Consider the following 27,214-nt stretch of genomic DNA (forward strand, 5'->3'; position numbering starts at 1 on the left):
AGCGACTGTGTGCCTTTGCCTCTGTGTGCAGACTGTCTCTCTGGTGCTGGGTCCTACACCAGCTCCACAGAAGCCCAGTCTCCCCAAAAGGACAGTCTCCTCTGCATGGGGATGGAACACGAAGCTGGCAGCTCCACCCTAGGTTCTCAAACTGGAAACAAGTCCCACAGGGAGGTGGCAGGACACAGAGGTATGCAGATGAGAATTAGCCACCAGCCTCAGCTTTGCTCTGACCCGCCCACAAGCTAGTCATCCCTCGAGTCACTGTGGCATGCCATTCCTCAGTTTCTCCACCTGTAGAGCAGTTTAATGGTCACACAATCGCAAACAGCTCTGAGACACGCTGCTAAGGAACTTAACGATAAGTACCCATGACTACTACCAGTTATTGCATGAATATCCAAAGAGATCAGTAACAGCTACGTGGAGCTGGTCCTGGGCCATTTGACAAGAGAGGAAAATCTTTCTTTCCAGCTGCCCATGTGATGCTTCAGTTTGTTCCTAAAAAAGTACTTCTTAAAATCCTTCCTCAAAAACTTGAAAGAGAAATAGCCACCAGCAGTTAATGCTTTCAAGATACGGTAAAGACACCTCTTTAACATTAGGACGTTCTTCTAGTTGAATGTCCTCTAGACCCCTTCCTCCCCAATGGAAAGAGTTCAAACTCATATGAGATGATAAAAAAATAAAAACTGTTCTTCAATCCATCTCTCTACATATTGCGTGGTCAAAACCGACCCTGCCAGGAAAGGTCCTGAAATGTGTATGAAACAGGCTAATTCAACCAAAACCACAGGTGTCCTCTTTCCACAATGGGAAGGATAGCTCACCGGGGGGCCAGGATGCAGTCCCCACTGTGTCTGGCGTAATATTCTGGTGCAGAAAACATAGCTGGCAGGTGCTAGGAAGGAGCCATGCCTGGCCACAGAGCTGTGGAGGGTCCACCCCAGAAGCCAGACCGAAGTCCTATCTCTGGACTGGCTTTTGCTTTGGTGCTTATGTGGGAGTCCAACTCCAGAGGTGCAAGGAGAGAGCAATCACATATACTTACCAAAACCCCCAAACTTCTAAGCAACAAGCAAAGGTACCAACTCTGGAAAACTGTGCAAAATACTTATTTCTATCAAATGGAGATCTGTGAAAAAGAAGCCCTTACCTGAAGCAATCTGAATTTTGCAACCAGATTCTGCTTGAATCCGCGAAATCTGCTCACCTCCCCTGCCGATAACTGAAACAAATTGAACAGAGTCAGAATGTACCTCTCATTCTGTATTTAACCATGCACGAATGACATAATTAATTCAACAGTTACACTTCACCCACTGCTCACTACAAATTAAGTTGGCCCCTGTGAGCCCATCTCAACTCTCTGGGCACTACACCAAAGGAAACTGCATATGAAGCACAGCAGATAGATACAGGGTATTGTAGCTGGAGCGGGGGGCAAGGGTGTCTATGACCCTAAGCTCTGGTCTCTCCCTTGGCCTGGAGAGAAATCTGCAGCACTTTAGGTATGTGGGGAACATACATGCGAAGTATTCTACTACAGGTGACATGCAAAGAAAAAAAAGAAGATGGGAATTAGAGGATAAGTGGATAATGTGGATACTTACTAAATCCAACCATTTTATCAGGCACCTTGAATTCTTCTGTTATTACTGCCCTAAAAACAAAGAATATTTTGGAAAAAATATAGAGCACAGAATTCTGCAGCCACTCTAGACTCCCCAGCTTCCCAAACTGGCAATTTTCAAGGGTTAAAATAAATTGTGCCAATTTAGCCAACGAATCACAAGCTTCTACAGAGAGCCATCAATGAACCTTTGGTCAATGGCTATTTCAAAGCCAGCGCCTTCGTCTCCTTATGTCAGAGAAAGAAACTTCTGGGCCACGAGCCCCCACCCTCCATTCTGTATACAGCTGCTTAACTTATACCTCACCAGGTCCTCCCTCAGCCTGAGGCATCAATCCCAGGGTCTTTCCTTACAGATCCTCTGGGGCCTGGGGAGATGTGTAGACTTCTATTACAGTGTTCTCGCTAGACCAGCGATATTCAACTTTACTTTGACATTCCTGATCTCCCAGCCTTTTTTATGGTTTTCTGGCCTCTCTCCAATTTATCTGTTTTTTTAAGGTGAAATGCCCCAAATGAAACCAGTATCCAGCAGAGGCCTAATCAGTGTTGACCAGAACAGAATGATCACCTCACTTACTCTGCAAAGTACTTCCGTTAAATGCTATCTCACCTATTATGTCCAATTCCCCTCCACTGCAAAACAAACAATAAAAAACAAAAATCCTACACACACACACACACACACACACACACCTGCACTGCCTCTTTCAAACAAAACAGGGATCATGGACAATATCCAATTTGCCCAACACCCCAGAAAGCAATTAAATCTAAACATGTACCTTGGGAAGAAGCTAAATCCAAGTAGTTTTTTTTTTTTTTAAAAAAGCAAGCACTTCTAAACATCTTTCACACAGCTGGATTTGTCCCCACCATGGAAAGGACTGAATGAAGTGTGGGTCTGAGGCAAGAGCAGTGCTTAGAAGAAATGCAAGAGCATCCACAGCTCTTGCTGCTAAATCCCTGAGAGGCAGGAATACCTCCTCCAGGAGCTCCTGTCCTCGGGTCTGGCTGCAAGGACCAGCTTGTCTCCTCCCTCAGGATGTGTGTTTTCACCCCAAATCAGGCAGTTCCCAGCTTACTAATCAGCAGTGCCGTGGAAGCCGACACCAACCCTTGTTGGCCTAACATCCTGCGGCAGACGCTGGGTCCCTGTCAGGAGGCGAATCCTGATTGTTCCAGGATGACAGCACTCCTGTGTGCATGACTGAGAGGCTGCTGCTCCCATCGCATGGAGCACAAGCTGTCTACTCTCAGAAAACATTACGCGGGAATTGACTAGAGGGCCTTCAACACACAACACGAAATGTCACGGAGCTCGGGCAGCTCCTTGGCCCTCAGGAACAACATCAGCAGACTCTGGGGAAGAGATGTAGAGACAAGCTGCTTTGGGCTTCTTGGAAGAAAAGGTTCTTTTCTAAACGTGAGGCTGAACTCTGACTACCACGTTTGGCACAGACATTTTGGAAAGAAACATCCTAAGTATGGCGTAGGACAGCCAGTGTTTCATTCCTCATTTAAATTATCTTAATTCATTAACAAAACAAAGCAAACAAGGAATCAGCAAGAAAACCCAAGATAAATGTCTGGGTTAATTAATACCTGATGATTTCTAGAAACTCCCCAACATTCAAGCAGAACATAGAGGGTAAAACATATCCACACAAGTCAAGGTCAAGGGATCTAGGTGTCAGTAAGATTCCTCATTAAAGAGAAAGAATGGCTGAGTTTCCTGTGTCCTACTTCCTTTTTTAAGAATAATAGTGAAGCCATAATAGCCTATCCTTACTGCTGGCCTACAGATCTTTACAGCTTTCTAAATCCTCAACACTAACAGAAGGAAGGCTGAGGGAAACAGGCAGAGGACTCACCAGACAGCTAGCTGAGGTTCTCTGGCAAGTAAGACCCTGTCCCCATGCTGGGGCTAGAACCCTGGTTTCTGGCCTCCCCAGCCACGCACTCCCTGAGCACCATCAGCACCTCCAGTGGGCCAAGACCCCAAACTCTTCCCCAGTGAAGAAGCTAAGAATTCATAAAACACTGGGAAAGCCATAAAACCAGGTGGGACAACGTCATATTCTTTCCTTTTAAATTAAACATGTTGGAAGAAAAGAGCAGCTCCAACACGCTGGAAGTCATTTAAGTTTTTGTACAAAACACCTGCTTTTTAATATCTTGTATCAGACCATCCCTTGGGCTTATACTGTCTTGGAAAGGGCTGGCAAAAACCTGGAGTTTTAAAGAAATCTAGCCCACGGTTTCTCTCACACTCCCAACCTCTGACTTTCTAACACTCTAGTACAGATGGTGGATCAATAAACAATTAGAAATGATCAATAAATAATAAAACATAACCCACTGCTTACCTTTGATGTACCAAGGCCCCTAACTGGTTACCTACTGTGGCAAAGAGAAAGAGAAAAGAAAAATCAAAGCATTAGCACGGATAAACTAACTTCATCCTTGTACAAGTTCTTACCATTTCGGGGGGGAAGGAAGGCAGAAAGAAAGCAAACAGTAATTTAGGCTCAGTGGCTGAAATGAATGCGTTATATGATATGAAACAGGAGGGGACGTCTTGATCAACAGTCTCTAACCCAGTGTCCAGCTGAATGCAGGATAAGAAATTGATCTGTGTGTCCACATGCTGAGAGGCCTGGGAGAAAATCCTGCTCGCTTAAATCCCTCTAACTTCCTACCTCCCTCCTGCTCTGGATCCAAACTCAATGTAAAGACTGAGCGGCTCCTTCTCTCTCTTTTAAAAACAAATGAGAAGATTTACCCTTCTGGAAGCATTGTTAAGGACTGCTCCAGGCAGCTGCAGTCACTAAGAACAGGCACATATGTTCCTGGCAGCCACAGGGAGGGGACAGCCCCCAGGCTCCCACCCGTCTCAGAAGGGCACAAGCAGCTCCAAGGGGATCAGGCCTCTTCCCTGGCCCACCATGGCCCTCCAAACACATGGGGTGGACACGAAGAGTACAGCCGCCTCTGAAGCCCATTTCACAGAGACAACAGTGCCAAACAGCCTCTTATTAAAACCAACTCTGTAATCACATTCCCACAAAACCACTTTAGCTACGCTTTGTGTTCCAATTTCTCCTCTTTCAGCTATTGATGAGTGTCTCCTTCACCAACCATCAGCAAAAAATGATTCTGTGGCATTTCTCTCCTGGAAAATGCAGCTTAGAAAACATATCCAGCAGACAATGAAAAAAATCTAAGAACCAAACATATTACAAAGAACTCAATGTATCTTACAAGAAGCTAAAAAGAGCATTCAAAAATATGTCTTTGGGGAAAGTCATTACAAGGATAGATAAGAGGTAAGTGGGAAAGGATCAATGACATCAACTTCAGGACAAAGAGCAAAAAGGTCTAACATATATACAGAACTCCAACTGCTCTTCTTCCTGTTCAAATGTGACCCTGTCATTCTCTGGATAGTAGCTGGTCATAGAGACAAAAGGAAAAGGAACCAGATAATGACATTCTGGAAGAAGAAAAAGCAGAGAGAAACTATGTTCCAAAAGGTAAAGACAGCTGATGAGTTTGCTGAAGCTATTGATCCAGAAATACCATATTTCTTCTGATCAATAGCAAAATAATGGTCTGCAGCCAAAACATCGACACTATACACTGCTAATCTGCTTATCTCAGGGATAAGAGAAATGTTTTTTAATTGACTTAAATTTTCTTTTCGCACACCCAGTTTTTTTTTTTTTTTTAGTTGTAGTTGAACACAATATCTTTATTTTATTTATGTTTATCTGGTGCTGAGGATCGCACCCAGGGCCTCTCACCTGCGAGGCGAGCACTCTACCGCTGAGCCACAACCCCAGCCCGCACACCCAGTTTTAATGTCACAAATGCTCTCAGTTTGGATTGGCAGTGCTCACGAGTCCCATTTCACATACACAATCCCCAGCTTGGAAAGACTCAGCCCTGCACTGTCCACCACCAAAGGCAGTGGGAATAAAAAGAATGCACTGAAGGAGGTCCAGGCAGAGTGCCTGCGGGTCTGCTTAGCTGCTCCTTTCTGAGTCAAGTTCAGCTTTCCCAATTACCACCAGAATTTCTCTTCTAGAAGGTAAATAATCCATTGAAGAACATAATATCTTGAAACAGGGCCATGGAAGAGAGGTACCTATTGCCCCAACATGCAATGAGGTCAGAGGGCAGCTCCTGGTCCAGCGGGCTACTGGGTTAGAGACATCAAGAGGACAATGCTCTGGGCTGGGGATGTGTCTCAAACGGTAACGTGCTCGCCTGGTGTGCGTGCGTGCGGGCGGCCCGGGTTCGATCCTCAGCACCACATACAAACAGATGTTGTGTCCGCCCAAAACTAAAAAAAATAAATATTAAAAAATTCTCCCTCTGTCTCTCACCTCTCTCTTAAAAAAAAAAAAAAAAAAAAAAAAGAGGACAATGCTCTTCAGGTATGTCTGTCTAGACGAAAAGCCATGGCAACAGCACAGGGCACCGCTGCCGTGGGGGACTTCAGGAGACTCAAGAGAACACTCAAAGTCTTCTGTTAAAGGCCACTCCAAATTCTGTGCTCGCCACAGAAATGGAAATGCCTTTTTGTTGGCAATGTATGTGTCACAGAGGCTCTGCGCAACAGCGGCACCTCTGACAGCCAGCTGCTCTGCTGACAGGTGGAGATGCTCAGAGACTGAACATAAAATTGCACTCGCCACCATCCCAAAGACGCAAGGACTACTGAGGCCACACCACCCAAAACAAAACCAAACGATATGCAGAGTACCCGCTCTCTGAGTTGGCAGACCTTGAGAAGGACAAACACTCTCCCTTGTCCAGGAAAAGGCTGTGGCCCAATGCTAAAGCATGTGACCTAAAGCTTGGTTCCCTTAGGCAGCATTCCCAAATTGGTGCCCAAAAATGAAAACCAGCAGTGAGATGAAGGGTCACTGGGCACTCATACAGCAAACTGATATGTCCAGCCCCAGGGACAGGTGACTTCTCCTCAGTCTGCAGGGAGGCAGATGGGATGTCTATCAAGTTCAATTTAATGGTAACTACAGTCATTTTACTGTAAAGAAGGAAAAATGCTGAATAAAATCAGTCCTATTTCCTGTTAATGGTGCATGCTGGTTGACAACGCCTCGTCTTGCTTCAAAGTTCCCCTCAGCTCAATTTCAGCACACACGCACACGGGGTGGCTCTCATTTACCCTGCACACGACATAATAGGAAGCTGCCTGGGCTACATATGGGAAAATGAACTTCTTGTGGAAAAGAGGCTTCCTACAATATAAGAAATTCTTTCTGAAGAGTAATACTCTGCCAATTTCAATAATGATCTTTAAAAAAATGCAGCAAGGTGGCCAGACATATTCTTTCCTATTAGTGAGGAGGAAAAAAAAAAAGAAGAAGAAAAAAAAAAGACCAGGCTTCATTCTTCTCCCCTAGAAGAAATGCTAACAAAGTATTACTGGGCCACAGACCTGACTTTATAACAGGCATCAATTTTAATAGACGCTCTCCTCTCCCCCAAACCCCAAGGAACAGAAGTACCAATTACTCCTCACGACAGCTCAGACAACACGGCTGGCATCACGCGCAGAAGGGCAGGTGAGCAGCGCAGCCAGGGGAGGAATGTCAACAGTTCTTGTGTGACTGACAAAAACACACCGACCCTCCCTCTTCAGATCTGGAAAACATCCTCCACTCAGCCCCTTCCTTGGATCTCCATCCCTTCTGACTCTGACCAGTCCTCTCCCAGGCCCCGGCTAAGGCAGGGACACAGCATTAGCTAGGGAGACACAAAGGCGGAATTCCTGTGTCCTGGGCAGCAGCTCTGCCCCGGGCCACCCAACACCACCTTGCTGAGTTCAGCTGAAAGGCCTATGGAAGTTCTCTGTTAGTAATTTTGTGAATTATTTTTTAAGTGAGAGAAAAGTTTACCTCAATAACACCACTCCTCCTTGTAGTCTACGAGCCTTTGCAAGTGGGAAAGACCCCTGGTGCCTCATCTGTCTGGTCCACTCTGTCCTCTAAGAGTGCTCCCAGAGGCCTTCTTGCCATTCCCATTTCAGCACTTGCAGGGAGAGCAAGGGATCCTGCGCTCCAGCCAACCCTCAGCACCTAGGCCCATGTCAACTCTGCATCCATCCCCACCCTTCATTTTACAGGTTTCCACACCGCCTTTCAGGTGCTGAACACTGTGCTAGGGTTCTGAGAATGAAATCATCAACAAGGTAAATCTTTGCCCTCAGAAGCTGAGCATCCGGTGGGGAAAGGAGAAAGTGCTCGCTCAGAACTAACCCAGCCTCCAGGAGTGAGGATGCCTTGAGGCCTGCACCCTCCCTAGCACAAGCAATGGAGCGCCACTGAGAGCAGAGTGCTTCTGTGACATTACCTTCACAGCACTAGGCCGTATTTTCACTTCAGTCAGTGGTCATGAAATCAACAGAGCAGTCACAAGGCGCTATACTAAAAGTGAAAGAGAAAATGAAATACCACATATAATAAGAATATGCATTTAATAAACCTCTTAGTTAAATGTTTTAATGTGCACACCAACTAGTTCTGATGGAAAAATGATTAACTCATGTCGTATTTTAATTTTTCTTCTTGAAAAAATCTGTATTTTGAGAGAGAATCTTGCTAAATTGCCTATGCTGGCCTTGAACTTATGATGCTCCTGTCTCAGTAAATGGTACTTTAAAAAGTTCGAAAATACCTTGATATAACCCTCCTAAAAAATTTTGTGGGCTGAGACTGTGGCTCAGTGGTAGAGTGCTTGCCTAGTATGAGTGAGGCACTAGGTTCAATTCTCAGCACCACATATAAACAAAGTCTGTTGACAACTAAAAACATTTTTTTTTAAAAAAATTAGTGACAATAGTACTATTAGCTCTATCCTACAAGTGAGGAAATAGAGGCTCAGACACATTAAGCAACCTACCCCAAATCACACAGCAAACAACTGGCAGGGCTAGGATTTAAACCCCAGCCTATCAGATTTTGGATTCCCATTTCCAAGCAGTAGTGTCTTACATCACATGAGACAGAGGTCAAGGTTCAAATCTCCCTTATGTCATATTAGATATTTGGCTGTGGTCAAAATTACTTTTCCAGACCTCTGTGTTCTTATCTATACAACTGGAGTGTAAGCTTCATGCTTCCTTGTAGCTGTGACCTTTTCTCATTCTGTCCAGGGCCTCCTCCAACATTCAATCCCTAGCCCCCCCGCCCTGCCCCCGGCAATCACTGATCTACTGTCCATTCCAAAAATGTTATGCCAAGAGAATAACACAATGTGTAGTCTTTGGGGACTGCCTTTCTGCCCATGGCACACAGCACAGCTCCCTGGAAACTCAGCCAAGTTGCTGCAGGTCCCCTGTACCACCAGCCTGTTCCTGGGCTGCTCAGTCTCACACCAGCACTGTCTGTCTAACCCTTCACTTGCTCAAGGACTTCTGGGTGTTTGCAGTCTGGGGCTGTTATGAATAAAGCTGTGACAAGGATTTGCGGACAGGTTTTTTTTTTTTTTTTTAGTGAATGTTAAGTTTGCATTTCTTGGGGATAAAGGCCCAGGAGTACAACTTGGGGTTGTATGACAAGTACATGTTAAGTTCTGTAGGACTGTAAAACTGTCTCCTGGACAGGCTGTACCATCAAGATAAATCTTGATGCTCCTGTAGAGTGCAAGGCACAGTGGCACACACCTGTAATCCTACCAACTTAGCAAGACCTGTCTCAAAATAAAAAAATAAAAAGGGCTGGGGATGTATCTCAATGGTAGAGTACCCCTGGTTCTTCTATCCCTGGTACCAAAAATAAACAAAGAGCGGGGGGGCCTCCTACAGTGATATTGATGTTCAGCCAGGGTAGAAAGACATTTTGGTTAACATATTTCCTAAAAGAATTGGAAAAAACTAGGAAACCTCTTTTTTTTTTTTTTTTTTTAAATATTTATTTATTTATTTTTCGGTGGACACAACATCTTTGTTTGTATGTGGTGCTGAGGATCGAACCCGGGCCGCACGCATGCCAGGCGAGCGCGCTACCACTTGAGCCACATCCCCAGCCCCAGGAAACCTCTTTGAATTTGACAGCTATGATTTCTTCTCCAGACTGATGGTTGTAAGGCACGCAACAGGTACTGCCTGTGAGCTCCAGTTACAGCTCTGTCACAGCACTCCTGCAGCAGATTTAGCCCATTTGTTTTTGGGGAAATGCCCACTATTCCACCTCGCTGGCTAAGCCAACTGTCAACCAACCAGTCAGTTCACACTCTGCCAGGAAAAAGAATCTCACTTCCTTTTTCCACCTCACACATACATGTGTCCATTTGACCACCACCTCAACTCTGAATTGTAATCCTGACTCGTACAGATGGAGGGAGGAACAGGGTCCAGTAGGGCAGGGCGCAGAGCCTCTGCCAGGAGTTATTATCTGGATAAAATTCAGACTCTGCTTCAGTGTTCCCCACCAAGACTGTGAACAGTGTTCACAGTGCCCCTGCACTGTGTCTCCTGGGGACTCTCCACCCTGAGTCCTTGACTTACCAACCAAACCAAGGAAGGGGAATTCAAGAAGTGTGTGGCAAGGAGAAGGCCATGCAGGGCAGATACAATTCCCAGAGGTCCATTTCAAGGAAGAAGGAAGCTGAAGAGCCAGAAGCTAACAGAGAATTAGCCAAAGCTAATAGAGAATGCCTCTATTGGCCCATGCATGCCCACCCAACCCCAGAAGTCTTCACGCAGCAGCGTGAAAAGGAGGGCCAGAGAGCTGCCTAACTTGCTTCACCTCCAGCAAAGGCAAATCTCTCCCAGCCCCATGACTCTCGGCAGAGGTGTCTCAGTTTTGGCTTCCACCCCTCCAGCACCCTCTACCACCCTCCATTCAGGGAAAGGACCAGCATCACAGCACTTCATTTTTCCGTCTCCCAAGACTGGCACACGCAGGCTCCAGGTAGAGTGGGTCCCGCGCAGCAGCCTCCCGACCACCCACTTCGGCCCCCTCAGCCCTTAGCCTCAAGGCAGCAAGCAGTGTAACAGCGAGTTTCCTCTTCACTCCTCTTTTTCTCTTTCTCCGTGCCCTGTGACACAAGTGATGAAACAAAAACTTGTAAAGGAGCACAAGTATTCTGTTCTCATCTGACAGCACACGCAGGAACCTTTCCTTCACTTCCCAAAACAGCAAAAGAACGAGACAGTGTGGGTCTACACCACTTACTCATCGCAGACAGTCTCTGGTAGAGAAGGTGGGCCTATTTCAAAGTCACTTGCAAGCTTCTGCTTCCTCCCCCAGTGGCAGGAACCCAAAGTTCTGGTTCTGGTGTCTACTTCACACAGACAGGAAGGTGAGGGGGGTTGTTTAATTCAACCCAAGAAGCCCCAGGGCTTCTGAAGCCCTCTGGGAAGGACATTGGGGGGGCGCTGCACTCCTTGACTATGGGGAGGGTCAAGCGACTTCTCCCTCTATCAAAACTCTGGGTTAAACAGAAGCAACACCTGGTTTCTCAAGCAGCCAGGCAGGTACACAGTGGACCCTGAGAGGCTGAGAAGAGTGGAGGGAGGGCAGCCTCTGTATGCTTTCCTAAAGGAAGAAAAAGAAAGGCTTGAGCTCATTCATGAGCTGATGCTAGATCAGGGCTGGCAGACTGCCTGAGGGCAGCTGCCTGCTTTTGTAAATAACATACTACTGAAATACAGCCATGTTCATCTGCCACGTGTTTACCTATCATCCGTGGCTGCTTCTGAGTTCCAATGGCACAGCTCAGGAGGTGCAAGCCAAAAATATTTACAACCTGGTCTCTTTTAAGAAAAAGCTTTCCGGACAGGCACAGCAGGGCACGCCCATAATCCCAGTGACTTGAGGCAGGGGCAGGAGGATTGCAAGTTCAAGGTCAAGTTGGGGAAAGCACCCAGACCCTGCCTCAAAATAAAAGAAAAAAGGGTACTTGCCCATGGACAAAACCCTGGGTTCCATCCCTACTGCTGCAACAAAAACTTGTCAATGTGCAATTAAGTCCAAATCTATATTTCTAAAACGCTCAGCTCATACTGTCCTCTTAAACTTGAAGCTTACTTTTTACAAAACATTAAAGATGCTAAACACAGCATATGACAAGGGTAAAGTAAAGCAGGAGAGTTACTTGTTTCACTCTCCAAGGCACAAGGGAAATGAAGAGTCTCTGATCACGTTGAATGTGGTAGGAGAGGAGCATCATGGGCCCTGGTGCCTGCATAACAAAAGAGGGGATGCTGTGTGCCACCAAAAGGGGACAAAAACTAGTTTGGAGGACCAGCCCCGAATGTGTTTTACTATACACTGGTGAAGTGGGTGTGTGAGAAAAGGAAAAAACAGCAAAGGGAAAGGAGGGAAGAATGAAAAAGAAGGAGAGAAGATGAAGCAGCTAGGGAGCTTGGAAGCCAGGCACCAAAAATGTCGAAAGAAGTTTCTAGAAGGAAGTCACATCAACTCTTTTTTTTTTTGCTACTGGGAATGGAACCCAGAGGTACCTAACCACTGAACCACACCCCCAGCCTTGTTCTGTATTATACTTAGAGACAAGGTCTCATTGAGTTGCTTAGGGCCTCCAGTTGCTGTGGCTGGCTTTGGACTTGTGATCCTCTTGCCTTAGCCTCCCAAGCCATGGGGATTACCGGTGTGCACCATGGCACCTGGTAAGTCACATCAATTCTGAGACCTGAAAATGAGAGATGGCCAGGTAAAGAACTGGCGAGGGGATAACTTTCAGGAAGAGCAAAGAGAAGAGATGCCTAGGCTGTAGTGGTGAGCACAGGACTAGGAAAAGAAACTAGAAAGGCAGGGAGGCCATGGCCAGCTTAGGAAGATCTGGACCTCTGACTGCTGGAAGCTGCAGTAGTCCTAAAGGAGACACAGGATACGTCAGCGTGGCTGCAGGAAGAGGCTCCAGCTGCAGCATGAAGAAAGTACTGTATGGGAGAGGTGCCATAGAGAGACCAGAGCAGGATTTGTGAATTGCTGGGGTACCAAACACACATCTCAAAGACTGTAAGAAAGTTCAGGTGTCAAGACTGAAGATGCTACGGTACAAATGATTTGATGTGAAGCTGGAGGGCCGTGGAATGACTGCTCTTGCTGAGGAAGGGAACCTAGGCAGGCCCTGAAAGCTGAGCTCCAAATTCCTTGCTTGGTCCCAAGCAGGATCAGGAACTAGCAATCTCACAGACAGCTCAAAATTGTCACTCTCTGGAATGCAATTAAACCAAGCCCCCTTGTACACCAAGAACCAACCTGTCCCCTATCGCACTGCCTCACACAATTCATCTTCCAGTTTATGTTTGAAAATCTCAACTGTCCTGAGTCAAGTCTACAGTAAGGTTCTTTCTAGTTAAAGTAAAGTGCTTTTAAGTGAATAACATCTCCAAAAAGTTTTAAGTGATTGAACTTCAACCTCCTAAAGGTTAAAGAACCCTGCTTCACAGTTAAATCAGAAAGTTCACATTGCTAAAGAAGCGATCTGGTGAGCATCTATCACGAAACCCCAAGCCAAACCAAACAAGAACCTGCAAAACCTTTGGAAATCTTTAATGCTAGGAAAAAAGTGTTGACATTCCTACTTCTGGTTCTGTATCCAGGCTCTGGGATTTTCTAAATTCTTATTGCAATGACAGCAAGACTTGCAAGACTCAGAAAGCTATCAGGTTAACAGAGGACATCACTTCCCCCAACAGGGTCTGTGTGTTCATATACCTAACTCAAGACACAGAGAACTGGCCCAGTACCTTTATTCCCATTAGAACATATCTGACAAAGACCAGGCCAAGAGGCCCTAAAAGCTCAGGTTCCTAAGGTTCTTGCTGAGCTATTCAATAGCAAGCCCAAACTCTACAAGGAAAAAACTTGGAGAAATGTGTAAGTCTGTTATTTAACAATGATCAACAGAAAGATTAGTTTTATCAACTGGGATGAAGAATGTAAGAAGCCTGAGGAAAAAATGTCTTGTTCTTCAATACAGTTTCCATTGTTACAGAAGACAAGACGTCCAGAGATGATGACAAATCCGACAGGACACACATCACAGTATCCAGTGGGAGAGTGGCCCATTCCCACTGTAAGAAGGCTTAACATGTAGAGAGGAAAACAGAAATTGCGTTCATTTTGTTTATGAGTATTTATTCTTCAAAAGGCAAACAGGTTAAAAATATGCATTTCGAAATATCAGGTGAAGACACATGATATAATAATGAACTTGGTTTTTAAGTATGATTCTGGCTGTTGGTCAACTACATCTGTCTGCTACCCAGTTCTCCCTTATCGATAGATTCGGAACCTTTTACTGATTTCTTTCAAATGGATACACAAAGGACTGATGGGAGAAAGATGTCTGCACAATGCAGGAGAGAGGGGTTTCATTTGCAAATATTTAGGTGGTCCTTATGCAAAGGACACAGGTACTCTTACCTGTTCACTGTGTGCCTAAGGTTTGACACTTCAACTCTGCAGAAAACAAGGCTGAATTGTCATGAAAGACTGATGAGTTGTGAGATGTATCGATCCTGACTTCTGGAAACACTGGGCCATGGAGACTGTGTCCATTAATGAGACCTGCGCTCAGAGCCAGAGAGCTCAGTTTGATTTTGACATTGATGTCCCATAGGACATCACTGGATGTTCAAAGCATGAACACCCTACAAAGGCAAGGTTACTTTGCATCACAGCTCTTAGCTAAGGCAAAAGCGCAGAAAATGTCATCAGTCACATTTGGTCTAAGAAAATACCAACATCAGTAATGTATAAAAAGATCGTAGAGCACCATTTTGAAGCAGCAGTTCAAATGGTTATCTTAGTTCCAATGGCCTTGGGGTAGATTATCCACATGTGTGACCTTAAATAGTTAAAAAACAAAACAAAACAACAACAACGACAAGAATTTTATACTCAAAATGATGCATGCTGTATCCTCAAAGTCTTCACCTTGTCAGTCTAAACAATTACTCAAAAATTTCCCACATCTAAAAACAATGGCCATCTCTACTTTTAGAATTCCTGAAGAAACCAAAGAAATTGCAGTAGCACCAAATTTACATATGTGTATGTATACATATGTATATACACGTGTGTATATACATACACACACACACACATTATTTTTTTATACCAGGAACTGAACCCACTGAGCCACATTCTCAGCACCTTTTATGTTCTATTTTGGACAGGGGCTCACTAAGTTGCTGAGTCTGGCTAGTTTTAAAAAATATTTTTAGGGCTAGGATTGTGGCTCAGTGGTAGAGAACTTGCCTAGCACTTGTGAGGCCCTAGGTTCAATCCTCAGCACCACATAAAAATAAATTTTAAAAAGGTATTAAAATAAATAATAAATTATTTTAAAAATTATTTTTAATTATAGATGGACACAATACCTTTATTTTATTTATTTATTTTTATGTTGTGCTGGGGATTAACCCAGTGCCTCAGACATGCTGGCAAATGTTCTACCACGGAGCCACAGACCCAGCCCTGAGGCTGGCCTTGAACCTGCAATCCTCCTGTCTCAGCCTCCTGAGTTTAGGCATGTGCCACCACACCCAGCCAAATTATATTTTTTCTAAGTACATAAAAACAGTTACTTTCTTTGGAAGATACAACACTTCTGTTCTGCACTTTCCTTTCTTTCACTTGTATCACAGAAATAAGCAAAACCATAAACAATTGAGTGCATACACAGACAGGAAGAACAGCAGAAGACCAGAGAAGACCCTTAACTATGTGAGGATGTAAGTGTCATCAAGTGACCCTCACACCCTATACAAGATTCTCAAATTCCTTTTGGGATGGAGAAGAAAACAAAAATGAAGAAAACATTAAATGTATGAATGAATAAAATAAAAACAGAAGCTTCTCGAAAGAGCTTGTCATAAATGGGGAGGTGAAAACCCAGCAGATATTGTGAAAGGTCACCATCCCTGTTTCCTTTCTTGGAGTACAAGACGCAGCCACAGCTTCCTCAGAGCTGCACACCAAATCTTAGCTTTTCTTTGGAGGAAAGTGGGAACTTCAATTTCCACACATGCACTAGAAGAACTGAGAGCTAAATCAAAATTCTCAAAGGGGTCAAATGACTTCCAGATGGATGTTCAAGGCCAAGTCTTTACCTTGGAGCCCAGCTGAAAAAATTTCTGTATTATCAAGGCAAATAGGAACTCAAATGCTGGAGAATTGTTGAGAACAATTATCCTAAATACATCCCCTCTACCATTCCTCTCAAGAGAGCGATGCTGGAAAGAGCCGTTAAGGAAAGGGCTGAAAGAGTCAAGCATGGCTGGTAGGCTCACTCCGACCCTGCGGGAGGGCACGCAGGGGACTCACCTCCATCGTCCAGGGGCCGTTTCTGCACGCCATATCCATACACGCAGGGGTCCACGAGAGGCGTGGAGTTGTTCAAGTGAGGAATCGAATCAATCTTAGCAGCAATCTACAAAGAGAATCAGATTTAAATACTCAGTAACAAATCAAAGCCGTATTAGAACACACAAGAGTCCCATGAAGGGGCTGTTACCTGCTTCTCCCCCAATGACCTTACTGTAAGGCATCATCACAACAGGCCAGTTTTCCCTGTGAACTGAATTTTCTTTTGGCCTTAATAATGTCTTTAGAAATAAAAATACTCCCCAAACTGTGCCTTTACAGGCAAATCCATATTTTTAAGTAGTTACTAAATATATAGGTATGCCTCATCTTTTTTTTAATTGATTTTATCTTTTAAATACATGACAGCGGAATGCATTGCAATTCTTATTACACATATAGAGCATAATTTTTCATATCTCTGTTTTTTATGTAAAGTATGTTCACACCAATTCATGTCTTCATACATGTACTTTGGATATAGGTATGCCTCATCTTAAAGCAGGCAGACAATATGGAGAAATTTATTATTTTATTACAGGGTTCTTTTCCCTTCCGCAACAAATTCCCCAAGAATATTTCATAGGCCCGGTTTGCTCAGAAACAACAACTCTTCAAGACTAAATCCATCCTATTAACTTTAACATCCATAAACTGATGATGTGAGCTTCACAGACAAAAAATGATAAACTGCTCCTCCACGTTGGAAATGTCCAAACAATTTCAGAAGGATTCTTGCCCCACAGAAAAGGGAGGCAACTTCTGAGAACAATATCAGCAGCTGAAGTTGTTTATCAGCCGAAGAACAAAACATAGCTAGTAAGTTTTCCCCCCAGAAACAAATGCCGAACTTCCTACTTATCTACTTTGTTCTCATTAGGAAATTAAACATGGCATAATAAATCAACTCTCACTTAAGCAAAGGAGTATTTACAGCAACTGTTCTTCATGTCAGTCCCTTAGTAAAGTTCAACAAGCAGGGAGGACAGACGGCAGCCAGCACAGCTGTCCCATACAGCTGAGGTTTTCCTGGTAGTTCTGCGCTAGTCCAAAAGTGCCCAGAAGTCTGACGCCTTCTGGGACCAACATGAAGATAAATAACCTTAAACAAATAAATGACAAAGATAACCACGAGACTGAAAACCAAATGCAGGCCTTGGAATGCCAGCCAGGCTCCCAGGCATCCCAAGTCCACTGATGTCTGCTCTCCTCCCTTCCATTTACTGGTTCTGCGATGTTGGGCAAGTCTCCTTCCTCTCTGCATAAAAACCCTAGGGTACAATACCATATTAGTTTTTGAAATATAGTTAAGATACCTTGAACAAAGGAGCTTCAAGTAGTAGAAATATTTTACAAATACCAGGGTTTTGAAAAGAAGGCAATCCATCCAACAAATACTAGTTATCTCCAGTGTAACGAGCTGTTTGAGGCACTGGGGCTGCTGTGCAGAATATGACCTAGGAAAGCCCTGACTCTCTTGAACTAGCACAGCTGGTGGGGACTTACAGGGTACACAAGGTAATCAGTACCTGACCACTCCAGCTGGTACTAAGCATTAAGATGACATACACAGGGCCCAGAAGAGGTGCTTCAAGTAAAGCAATCAGGGAAGGGCCACTGCAGGGAGGTATCATCTAATCTGAGAACTACATGAGGAGGAGGCTGGCCACAGAAAAACCAGAGGATGTCCTAGGCAGAGGGAACAGCTTGTACAAAAGCCCTGGGGCAGAACAGGCTTGCAGGTATGAGCCTAGAAGAATAAGTCAATTTCACTGAGCACAAGGACCTAGATGTATTCTAAGAGTTCTTAGAGCCTTACGGGCCTTGGTAAGGAACTTGGATTTTATAGAAAGGCTGATGGAAGACTATTCCCAAGTTTTAATCCAGAGAGAAACATGTTCGTTTTTATTGTTAAAAGATCCCTTTGACTGCTTCAAGGAAAACAGATTGTAAGGAGATGAGGAGAGGAAGATCATTTAGGAGGTACTAGTATAGTAGAGGCCAGGGGTCAGCAAATTATGGTTGGTGAACCACCTGCTTTTGTAATGAAGGTTTTATGAGAACACAACCACACATTGGTTCATATATCACCTATGGCTGGCTTTGCACTACAGTGGCACAGAGACTGTGCAGTGTGCAAAGCCTAAATGTTAACACTTACTACACAGACCTTTAAAGGAAGTTTGCTGACCCCTGCCTAACCTAGAGATGATGGCAGCCTGAATGCATGCTTAAAACTTTTTTCCCCACCAGTAAGAAAAATACTAAGAAACCCGAGCTCATATACCCAAGACTCAGGTAAGGAAGGGATCATTTGCTCCAAATGGCACACTGCCCAAGACTTGCAATCTCATTCTCCATATTTAATTTTTAATATTTATTTTTTAGTTTTCGGTGGATACAACATCTTTATTTTATTTGTATGTGGTGCTAAGGATCAAACCCAGCACCCCACGCATACCAGGCCAGCGTGCTACCGCTTGAGCCACATCCCCAGCCTCTCTCCATGTTTTGGATAAGCTTGTGGTAGTTGGCTACTTACTCAAGATGCAAAAGTTACCTTTAAGGAACTATTTGGTAAAGCAGATGGATTTAAAAGGTAAGAACACTTCACTTCACAGGAGACCACAATAAACTGAGCAGCAAATGGCTGGTGTAGGGAGTGTCAAGATTATTGTCCCAGTTGTTCTTTAAAAATGGCCCCAGCAAGGCCTAACGGATGGCGCATTCCTGTACTCCCAACTACTTAGGAGGCTGAGGCAGGAGAATTATAAGTTCAAGGCCAGCCTAGACAACTCAGAAAGACACTGACTCATAATAAAGTAAAATAAAAGGATTAGATGTATACTCAGTGGCAGAATGCTTGTTGAGCAGGTGCGAGGTCCTGGGTTCCATCCTTAGCACCATGTAAAAAACTTAAGCAAAATATGGCCCTAAAACTTCCTAACAGACAATGAAGATGACCCCAAAATGAGAAAGGGGTAACCTGGCACATTGGTGCATGCCTGTAATTCCAGCATCTCAGGAGGCTGAGGCAGGAGAAGTGCAAGTTCAAAGTCAGCCTCAGCAACTTAGCAAGACCCTGTCTCAAAATAAAAAATAAGGGATGTGGCTCATTGATGAAATGCCCCTGGGTTCAATTCCTTGGTGCGAGAAAAAAAAAAAAAAAAAGAAAAGAAAAAGTGGGTGTGTGGGTGGGGGTTCTATGGCTAACGGTACTATGATTCTCTGTGGAATCCCCAACAGTATGTGCATCAAACCACTTTCTCAACAGACCACCCCAAAAAGCTCCACACATTAGGCACATCATCTCTATTCCCTTCTGATGATGCCTACTGGCTTCTAGCTCTTTTCCCTTCCTTCTTACATAGCTAAAATGTATTCCTGAGTCCTTGGCCTTCCTTATAATTTATAAGGAAATTCCAGTTTCATATGTTGCTGGAATGTCACATAGAAATGTTACAAGCTTTCTGTTCCTAGTTTTGATTAAATTGACAAGTGTCCTTCCAAAATATGACAAGTCTCTCCAATTTGTTCCTAATTCATGCTTGCTTCAGTTTTCTATAACTTGGGAAGTCTGCAAAGAGAGAGGCAGTCCAGAGTAATAGTTAAGAGGTATAGTGCTGAAGCCAGCAGGTTGCTTTTGAATCCTGGCAATACAAATGTTAGATGAATAATTATACTTTGCATTTATATTATACTGTACATTACAATATACTGTAAAGAAACAATGTATTCCTTTATTCATAAAGCACATTTCTTGTTCCAATAAATGGTTTTAAATATCTAATAATGAAAATTAAAATAATTTATTGAGTGCTTACTATGTGGCAGGCACTCTGCTAAGAACACTTCAGATATATTGTTTTTCTCATGATGATTGTCTAGGAAACTGGTATTTCCATTTTAAGAAAAAAAAAAAAAAAAAGGCCCACAGAAGCTGAGTGACCCACCCAAGCCACCCATTCTAAAAGTGAAGAATAGCATTTAAGCCTGGGCCCCCCGACTCAGAGTCTAGGCTCCTAACTATTAGGCAAGCACCTCTCTCTCCTCCACTTCATACTCTCTAAAACCCATCTAAATTCCTGAGGACTTAAAAACCTAATGACTCCCAGTGCCTACGGTTCAAGGGACTGCTCATATCCTCACTCATCTCCTTCTAAGCAGTAGCTGCTTCGGGAATGTGAGGTTCAGAATGGTGCAGGCCAGAAGATAACAGAAGCACACAAGCTGGGATACTCCAACAAAACCAAGGCCACTCTATTTCTTATCTGCAGGCATGACCTTGGAGACTCTGCTAGTGATTTTCTAAAACACAAGTCACCCCTCCTTTTGTGGGGAGACAAATGGGTTATCTCACTACTTGCACTACTTTAAGCACAGTGATAGATGAAAAACAAATCACCATCTTGGACATTCAGCCCCTAATGCAAGAAGCAGAATAGAGGGGAGGGGACTACCACACCAGGAGTCAGCTGAGAGTCCTGGTTTTCCTGCCACTCTTCCAGTGTGTGACCTTCAAGGGCCCTGTTCCTTGGTGTTTTCACCTGTAAAACACAGGGCTGATCACACCCATGTTTTCTAAAGAGGAGGATACAGACAATTCTAGAAGGCACATGGATCAGTACTTTTTTTTTGGGGGGGGGGGGCGGTGTGGGGGGTTCCAGGGATTGAACTCAGAGGCTCTTGAGCACAGATCCACATCCCCAGCCCTATTTTGTATTTTATTTAGAGACAGGGTCTCTTTGAGTTGCTTTAGTGCCTCACTGTTGCTGAGGCTTGGCTGTGAACTCTCAATCCTCCTGCCTCAGCCTCCTGAGCTACTGCGATTACAGGTGTGCACCACCACACCCAGCTTATGGATCAGTATTTTTATTAACATACACACACACTGTCCTTAGTTACCTTTGATGCATGGCTGTTTTCCACTTACGATAGTGATTTTCCTTTTGAAAACACTTTAATATTAAGTAAATAGTATAATGAAGGCTCATTTTTATGGGAAAAATCATAAAGGTGGTAAACAAATCACTGAAGTTAGGAAATACAGCAATTAATTATTCCCTTTTCTGATTCACAAAGTAGTCCACCTTACAAATCCAAAGGGAAGCTAGGACTACCTACACATACCTGAGAACTTTATACTAAATAGAAACAAGTAAAGGCCCCAAATGCCAGAAAGTCACCTACACACCCTTCTCCATGCCACTAACTATAACTACTCCTGTTCTCGGAGATCCAGCAGACAGGTAAAGCTCACGTCACCATCCAGGGAGTGGGAACCTGCTTCGGGGCAACCTGTGCTCTTCAGCCACAAGAGTGGCCCTGCCTGGAAGAACACTAAGGTTGGACTGCAAATCTCTGCTTCCCATAGCAGAAGCAGAACCCAGGCACTATGCTTGAGTCTCAGAGACAGGGTCCTGAACCTTGGTGTACAGGGGAAAGCCCTAGGCCGGCATCCAACTTCCTGATGTGTTACAAAGAAGAAAGTATACCAAATTCATTGCTCCCTTACCAGGCTGTTGCCCAGTGCCTTTCTTTAATTTTCAATGATGGTGTGAAGTAGTTAACCTATCTCTACGGATAACAAGGTAACAAGTGTAAATCACCCCAAAAATGCCAGCACATATTAAGGATCCAGAAATGTCTGCTATTTTAACCTTTTGTCTAAATATAATAGTAATACAGAAGAGTGTATGGGGCCCGCATTTACAGCTCACTGCATTTTCACATCCTTAGCGCCTATGATTAAGGGTCCAGATCAAGACAGAGCACAGGCTGTGGTGTGGCTCGTGTGGTAGAATGCACAGGAATCTCCAAGGCACTGGGTTCCATCCCCAGAACAGAGAAAGAAAACAAAAGAAAGGAAAAAGAAAAATATTACCAACAGCACAGAAAGTTGACTCATGGCCCCTTCAGTAGATACTACCCACCTCGTAACATTAGCTATTTTCCAAATTACTATCATCAAGGATTTCCATTTTTCAGATGAGAAACTGAGGCTTAAAGAAGTTAAATAATTCGTTCAAGGTCACCAAGCCAGAAGTAGCAGAACCAGAACTTACACTCACACAATCTGAGTTCAAAGTTCTGTCTTCTAAATAACCACTTCATGATACTACTATTCCTTGGGAACTTTGTGACCCTCAAATGAGGGAATGTATCTAAGAACTCTTGCCTGGCACCCAGCACAGCATGGGCTCCATGAATGGTAGCTATTGTCATTAGAGATGGGGCCTGGCTGATCCTGCCCTATTTACTGGCATTAAGCAAAACAAGCAATTCTATGACAATGAGATAAGGTGTTAGTTCTTTTCAGGAGCTTTTCCTGACAACCTCATCCCACCCACATTTGGGCAGAATTAAAAACTCCTCTATTTGTTTGCTAAGCACTCTGTAAACTACCTACTGTCTCCCCACTACTGAGCTCTTTGAGGAAGGGCTCTGTCACAATCATATTATACCTGAGAACAAAAGTTCTTAACTGGGACTTCCAGGTTTTAGCCTTAGAGAAATCATGAACTTCATGAAACTTAAGTATTTCTGGGGGGAGGATCAAAGTTTTCAGAAATCTCAAAAAAAAATCCAAGTTCTGAAAAAATTAAAGAACACTTTCCCAATGCTTAGCAAAATGCTTGGCACAGAACACGTGCTCATTAAACTCTGCTGAATTTAAAGTAGGTATGGAGAAGCCCATCTGCAGGTAACGTGCTAACATGACCAGCTGAGGCTCTCAGCAGAAACACTGATCCACGTGGTCTAAAAGGACATGCCCCATTAGTATTCTCCCTCCTGATAGAGTTCCACCATCATCCCTTCAAGGTTTTGTTCACAGATATTACTATAGCCAAGAATGGTCACACACACCTGTAATCCCAGCTACTTAAAAGGCTGGGGCAAAATTGCAAATTCAAGGCCAGCATATGCAGCTTAGAGAGATCCATCTAAAAATCTAAAAAAGATAGCATACACCTTACACCCTTGTAGGAGATAATGCACATAAGTTATTAAATGCACAAAGAAGTCCTGCAGTAAAGCCAACTCACCTTTATTTGACCCTGCATGCTCTAAAATTATTTGCCTAAGTGCTCTTTTCCATGGAAGATATATTAAAAGCCTGATGTTCAAAAGGCTATATGGCCAACCTCGTCCATGGTCCTGGATATACTTGAAGGAGACTCAGACCTCCTAACTCTCCATATAGAGTTCTTTCCATTAGAAATTTTTAAAAAATTTCTAAAAAAAAATTTTTTTTTTTTTTAATCTAAGATGAGTTGGGTGTCGTGGGGCATATTTGTAATCCAGCAACTCAGGTGAAGGAGGAGGACTGCAACTTCAAGGCCAGCAACCCTGTCTCAAAATAAAATAAAAAAGGGCTGAGGATGTGGCTCCATGGTAGAGTGCCTGCCTAGCATAAGCAAGGCCTGGCTGGGTTCAATACCCAGCACCCACTGGTGTCCCCCACTCTCACCCCAGGGATTTGGGGCTTACAATTTAGAAAAAGATCAGGGAAAAAGCAGTCAATCCAGAATCCCAATGGGTAGTTTAAAACAGCAGCATGGTGCTAGGAATAAAGGTAACCCAGAGTGGACACTCATGTGAAGGGGCAGCAGCTACTCAGCTCTTGCTGATGAATGCCATGCAGGACAGGAGAGCAAAGTAGTCAGATGTTTTCTAAATAAATTAGAAATCTCAATTTTAATGCAAAATCACTCTAATTTCTAAGTGTTGGTACTGTGTGGGTCAAAGTAAGCATGCTTATAAGTCCACTGTAGTCCATGGGACTATTTTGAGAACTGCGGTCTAGGTATCTACAAGATTATTGGGACTTCAGAAGAAAGCAAAGTTTGACAATATGCACGATACCAGATTTTAAATTAAAGATGAATAAATCTCAGTTGAAGACGAATGAAGCCTTAAGAGGCTCACAATGGAAAGCAGTTCACTTACTATCCACTTTTCAATACCAAATAGCAATACTTCCATTAACATGTGGTGACCTAAAAGGGTCAGTGACATCACCAAAACCCTTTAACAAGGACTCATTCTTTGCCGACAAATATACTGAGTGCCATCAGAGCAAATCTACAGGAGCAGCCCATAGATTTTCTACAGAAACTGATTTCCTTTGAATGTTTGAGAAACATAAAATGAGCATAGAGGCATCAGTCTCCTACAAAATCCAACCACTGGACATGTATGAGACAGTCTCCATGGAGTGCAACTTGAATCTTGTGAGCATTCAACACACTAGACTTTTCCAAGTCAAAAACATATATTAACTGAGCAAAGGCATAATCTCTTAAGGCTTATCTAATAGCCAATGAATATAGCTTTTTCCTTTAATGGGTGATGTACAATGCTCTCTTAGAGTATTCCCAGTGACTTGGGAGGCTCAGGAGGATCCCAAGTTTGAAGTTAATCTCAGCAACTCAGTGAGACCATGTCTCAAAATTAAAAATAAAAAGGGCTAGGGATGTAGCTCAGTGTAGTCTACCCCTGAATTCAATCACCAGTACCAGCCCCCCCAACACACACACACAAAAGCCAGCATCTTAAAGCATGAAGTCCCAAATCAGCCCAGGTGTAGATATACAACACACATCTCAAATTATTTACTGCTCAGTTTCAAAGTGGAAAATGGATGTATAAGGAGGAATCTTCCAGAGAATTATGGAACTTGATGCTGCACGCCAATCAACATTTCCATAAAAATAAGCCAGTAAAGATTAGGTTCCAGGCATAAAAATCCTCTGAAAGGTTACTTTCTACTGATTTTATAATGCTTGGTCATACTTACTCAGGTGCAGGGCCATCAGGATGCCGGACTCCATTTATGTACCATTTATGCTACATTGTATATGAATAGAATCCTCAAGTTATGCAATTCAGAAGCACTGACTTGGTCAAACTCAAAAAAGGAGCCTGACTACTGAAGAGCACTGGCAAAAGCAGCTCTTCAAGTGACACCTGGCAGATAACTAGTCCATCAGCTGGAAGGCTACTTGGAACTCCTAACAGTATAGCACACAGACCGTGTCAATATGTGATTGCTCCTACTTTATGATGGGTGCTTCTAAACTACCAGTGGATCTTCTGCAGACATTTAAAAAATATCTTCAAAAAAACTGAACAGGATAAAACAGATTTGCAACTACTGATCCCAAATCTTAGTGAGGTCCCCTTGTAACTCAGCCAGTCAGGACAGAGGTGCAGAGTTTGGCTGTGGAAGATGACTCACTCTGGCTTTGAACTCACATCCAACCTTTATTAAGATCCTGGCCTCTCCAAACTAGTTAAAGACACACTTTAATTCTGCTAGCCATCCAATGAATTATGCGCTAGTTTATATACTAGCTATGTTTTTTTAATACCCAACACTTTTAGATCTTCATCAATAGGACTGAATCAGATCACATGTTTACTACCCTTCAGAACAGATATAAATTAATTACCCATTTGTGCCAAACATTAGTAACTCACTGGACCTCCCGCTGAGAAAAAAATTTCATGGAACATCTTCTGAGACTCCCTTTTGATCTCAGAATACCATGCTTGAGTAAACTAACAGCAACCATTGGTTCACTTTGTTGGAAAGAGTCCAAAGGATATACAAGGCTTCAAGATGCCAGAAGAGAAGCTCAGTGGATTAGGTGCTAGACTCCATATACCAGATTGAAAAGAAAGCAAGGATTCAAATCCCAGCAGGGTGAACTCAGACTCTACTCAATTGGCTAGAAAAACCGAGCACAAGACAGCTTACAACTTTCTTAACAAAAGTATGAAGGTCCTACAGTCGCTGGTATTTACAAGGACATATAAGAGGCGGGAGTAGTCACACACATAAAGAAATATACTGTCTCTATTTCCACTTGCTGGGGGGCAAGTTTCTGCAACATGCTTATATATACTATGGAGAAGGAAAACCATGACCACCCNTTAGGAATCAAGCAGTCATTAATTTCAGCCCAACTTTTAAAGTATCAGTGTTCTTACAATTTATATAGGAAGAGATGACGAACATGAGACATTCGGCAAGGAAAGTTTGTTAGGACCAACTTAGTACGTTTTAGACACAAAAGAATGGCACATTCATTCTAAGCACCGCCAAAAGCCAAACAATATTTTTGGCAGGTTCCATATTCTTCTCCAGGGAAGCTTGCAACCTCTTACTAACCTATTTTATCTTGGACAAATGCACACTGTCAGAAGGTAAAGTTTCTCTTCCAAAATGGGTCCCTGTCATTCTCTTCAGGAGAGGAAAACTACTGCCACTTCTGCCTCTTGGGGACCACCCACTTAACACCTCCTCTCTCCTTTCTCCAAAGAACACCTTTAAAAATAAAATATCCTCGAGTTCCCTCCACTCAACCTTCGAAACATAGAAAGTCCAAAGACGAAGGATTCCAAGTTTTAACAAGCTCTTTACTGGGTGTTGAGAAGACACCCTTATACTTACAGCCGGATCCTCACTAGGAGCCTCCCGTCCACCCGCTCCCGAACCCCAGAACCCATCACTGACAGCCCCAGGGGTACAACCCGGGCGCTGGGACGCCATGGGCGCGCTGGGCAAACGCTTTTCCAGCGGCTTCAGACACCTGGGAGACCCGCCCGACAGGCTGAGCCTGGGCCTCGCGGTGGCGCCTCGTGCCCCGGCTACTCCCGGCTGTAGACGCCCGGCCGAACGGCCGGGCCCGGCTGAAGCGTCGACTCNTCAGCCCCCAGGCCGACCCTCTTCGCCCGCCCTGGCCCCGCCTCGGTCTCTCGTGCTCCCGCCGGCCGGCTGCGCCCGTACCTGCCGGACCCGGTGCAGGGCGTCCACGAAGCCCTCGGCCTTCATGCCCACCGGAGCGCTCTGTCCCTGCACCAGCTCCGCCATTACCGCCGCCGCCGCTCGGCTCCCGGGTCCGGCCTCCCGCTCCGCTCCGGGACCCGTAGCCGGAAAGGGAAAGTCGCCCCACTTCCGTCGGAAGGGAGGCTGGGACGCTCGCCGCGACAGGAGCCGCGTCTGCGGGGCGTGGTCAGAGCACGTGACCTCCCGACCGGAAGCGGGGGCGGAGCCGCGGTGCGAGGGGCGGGCCCTGGTGTCGGTCGGGAGGACCTGGAGGCGGTTGCACCCTCCTGGTGCGGGGTTCTGTTCCGGGACGTGGAATATGTGGTGACCCGCCCTCGAGGCGCGGACATGGCCCCAGGTATCTGGCTGTTGGCC

At 44.3% G+C, this 27,214-nt stretch overlaps 1 protein-coding gene and 1 long non-coding RNA gene across 3 annotated transcripts in view; both read right to left on the minus strand.

Annotated features, from left to right (window-relative positions):
- The window catches only part of Fubp3 (far upstream element binding protein 3), a 47,736-nt gene extending 20,774 nt beyond the window's left edge, over nt 1-26,962 (minus strand). Inside the window, exons 1-5 of one of the 2 annotated variants that reach the window (XM_015497434.2) lie at nt 26,801-26,962; nt 15,967-16,072; nt 4,003-4,033; nt 1,614-1,663; nt 1,157-1,228 (exon numbers count right to left, since the gene is read on the minus strand). In XM_015497434.2, the coding sequence (XP_015352920.1) occupies nt 1,157-1,228; nt 1,614-1,663; nt 4,003-4,033; nt 15,967-16,072; nt 26,801-26,884 (343 nt within the window). In that variant the 5' untranslated portion in view covers nt 26,885-26,962. Of the gene's footprint in view, nt 1-1,156; nt 1,229-1,613; nt 1,664-4,002; nt 4,037-15,966; nt 16,073-26,800 lie in introns of both variants that reach the window. The other variant, XM_015497433.2, reaches the window with a different exon arrangement.
- Nucleotides 9,097-14,794, minus strand: LOC125619632. The gene is made up of 2 exons (XR_007351156.1): nt 9,703-14,794; nt 9,097-9,548 (listed from the first exon to the last, which is right to left on the minus strand). It is a non-coding gene; the product is annotated as an uncharacterized LOC125619632 (long non-coding RNA).
- Nucleotides 26,963-27,214: the final 252 nt, after the last annotated feature.

This window comes from Marmota marmota, unplaced genomic scaffold (assembly GCF_001458135.2).
Source record: "Marmota marmota marmota unplaced genomic scaffold, marMar, whole genome shotgun sequence".
Classification (NCBI taxonomy): Eukaryota; Metazoa; Chordata; class Mammalia; order Rodentia; family Sciuridae; genus Marmota; species Marmota marmota.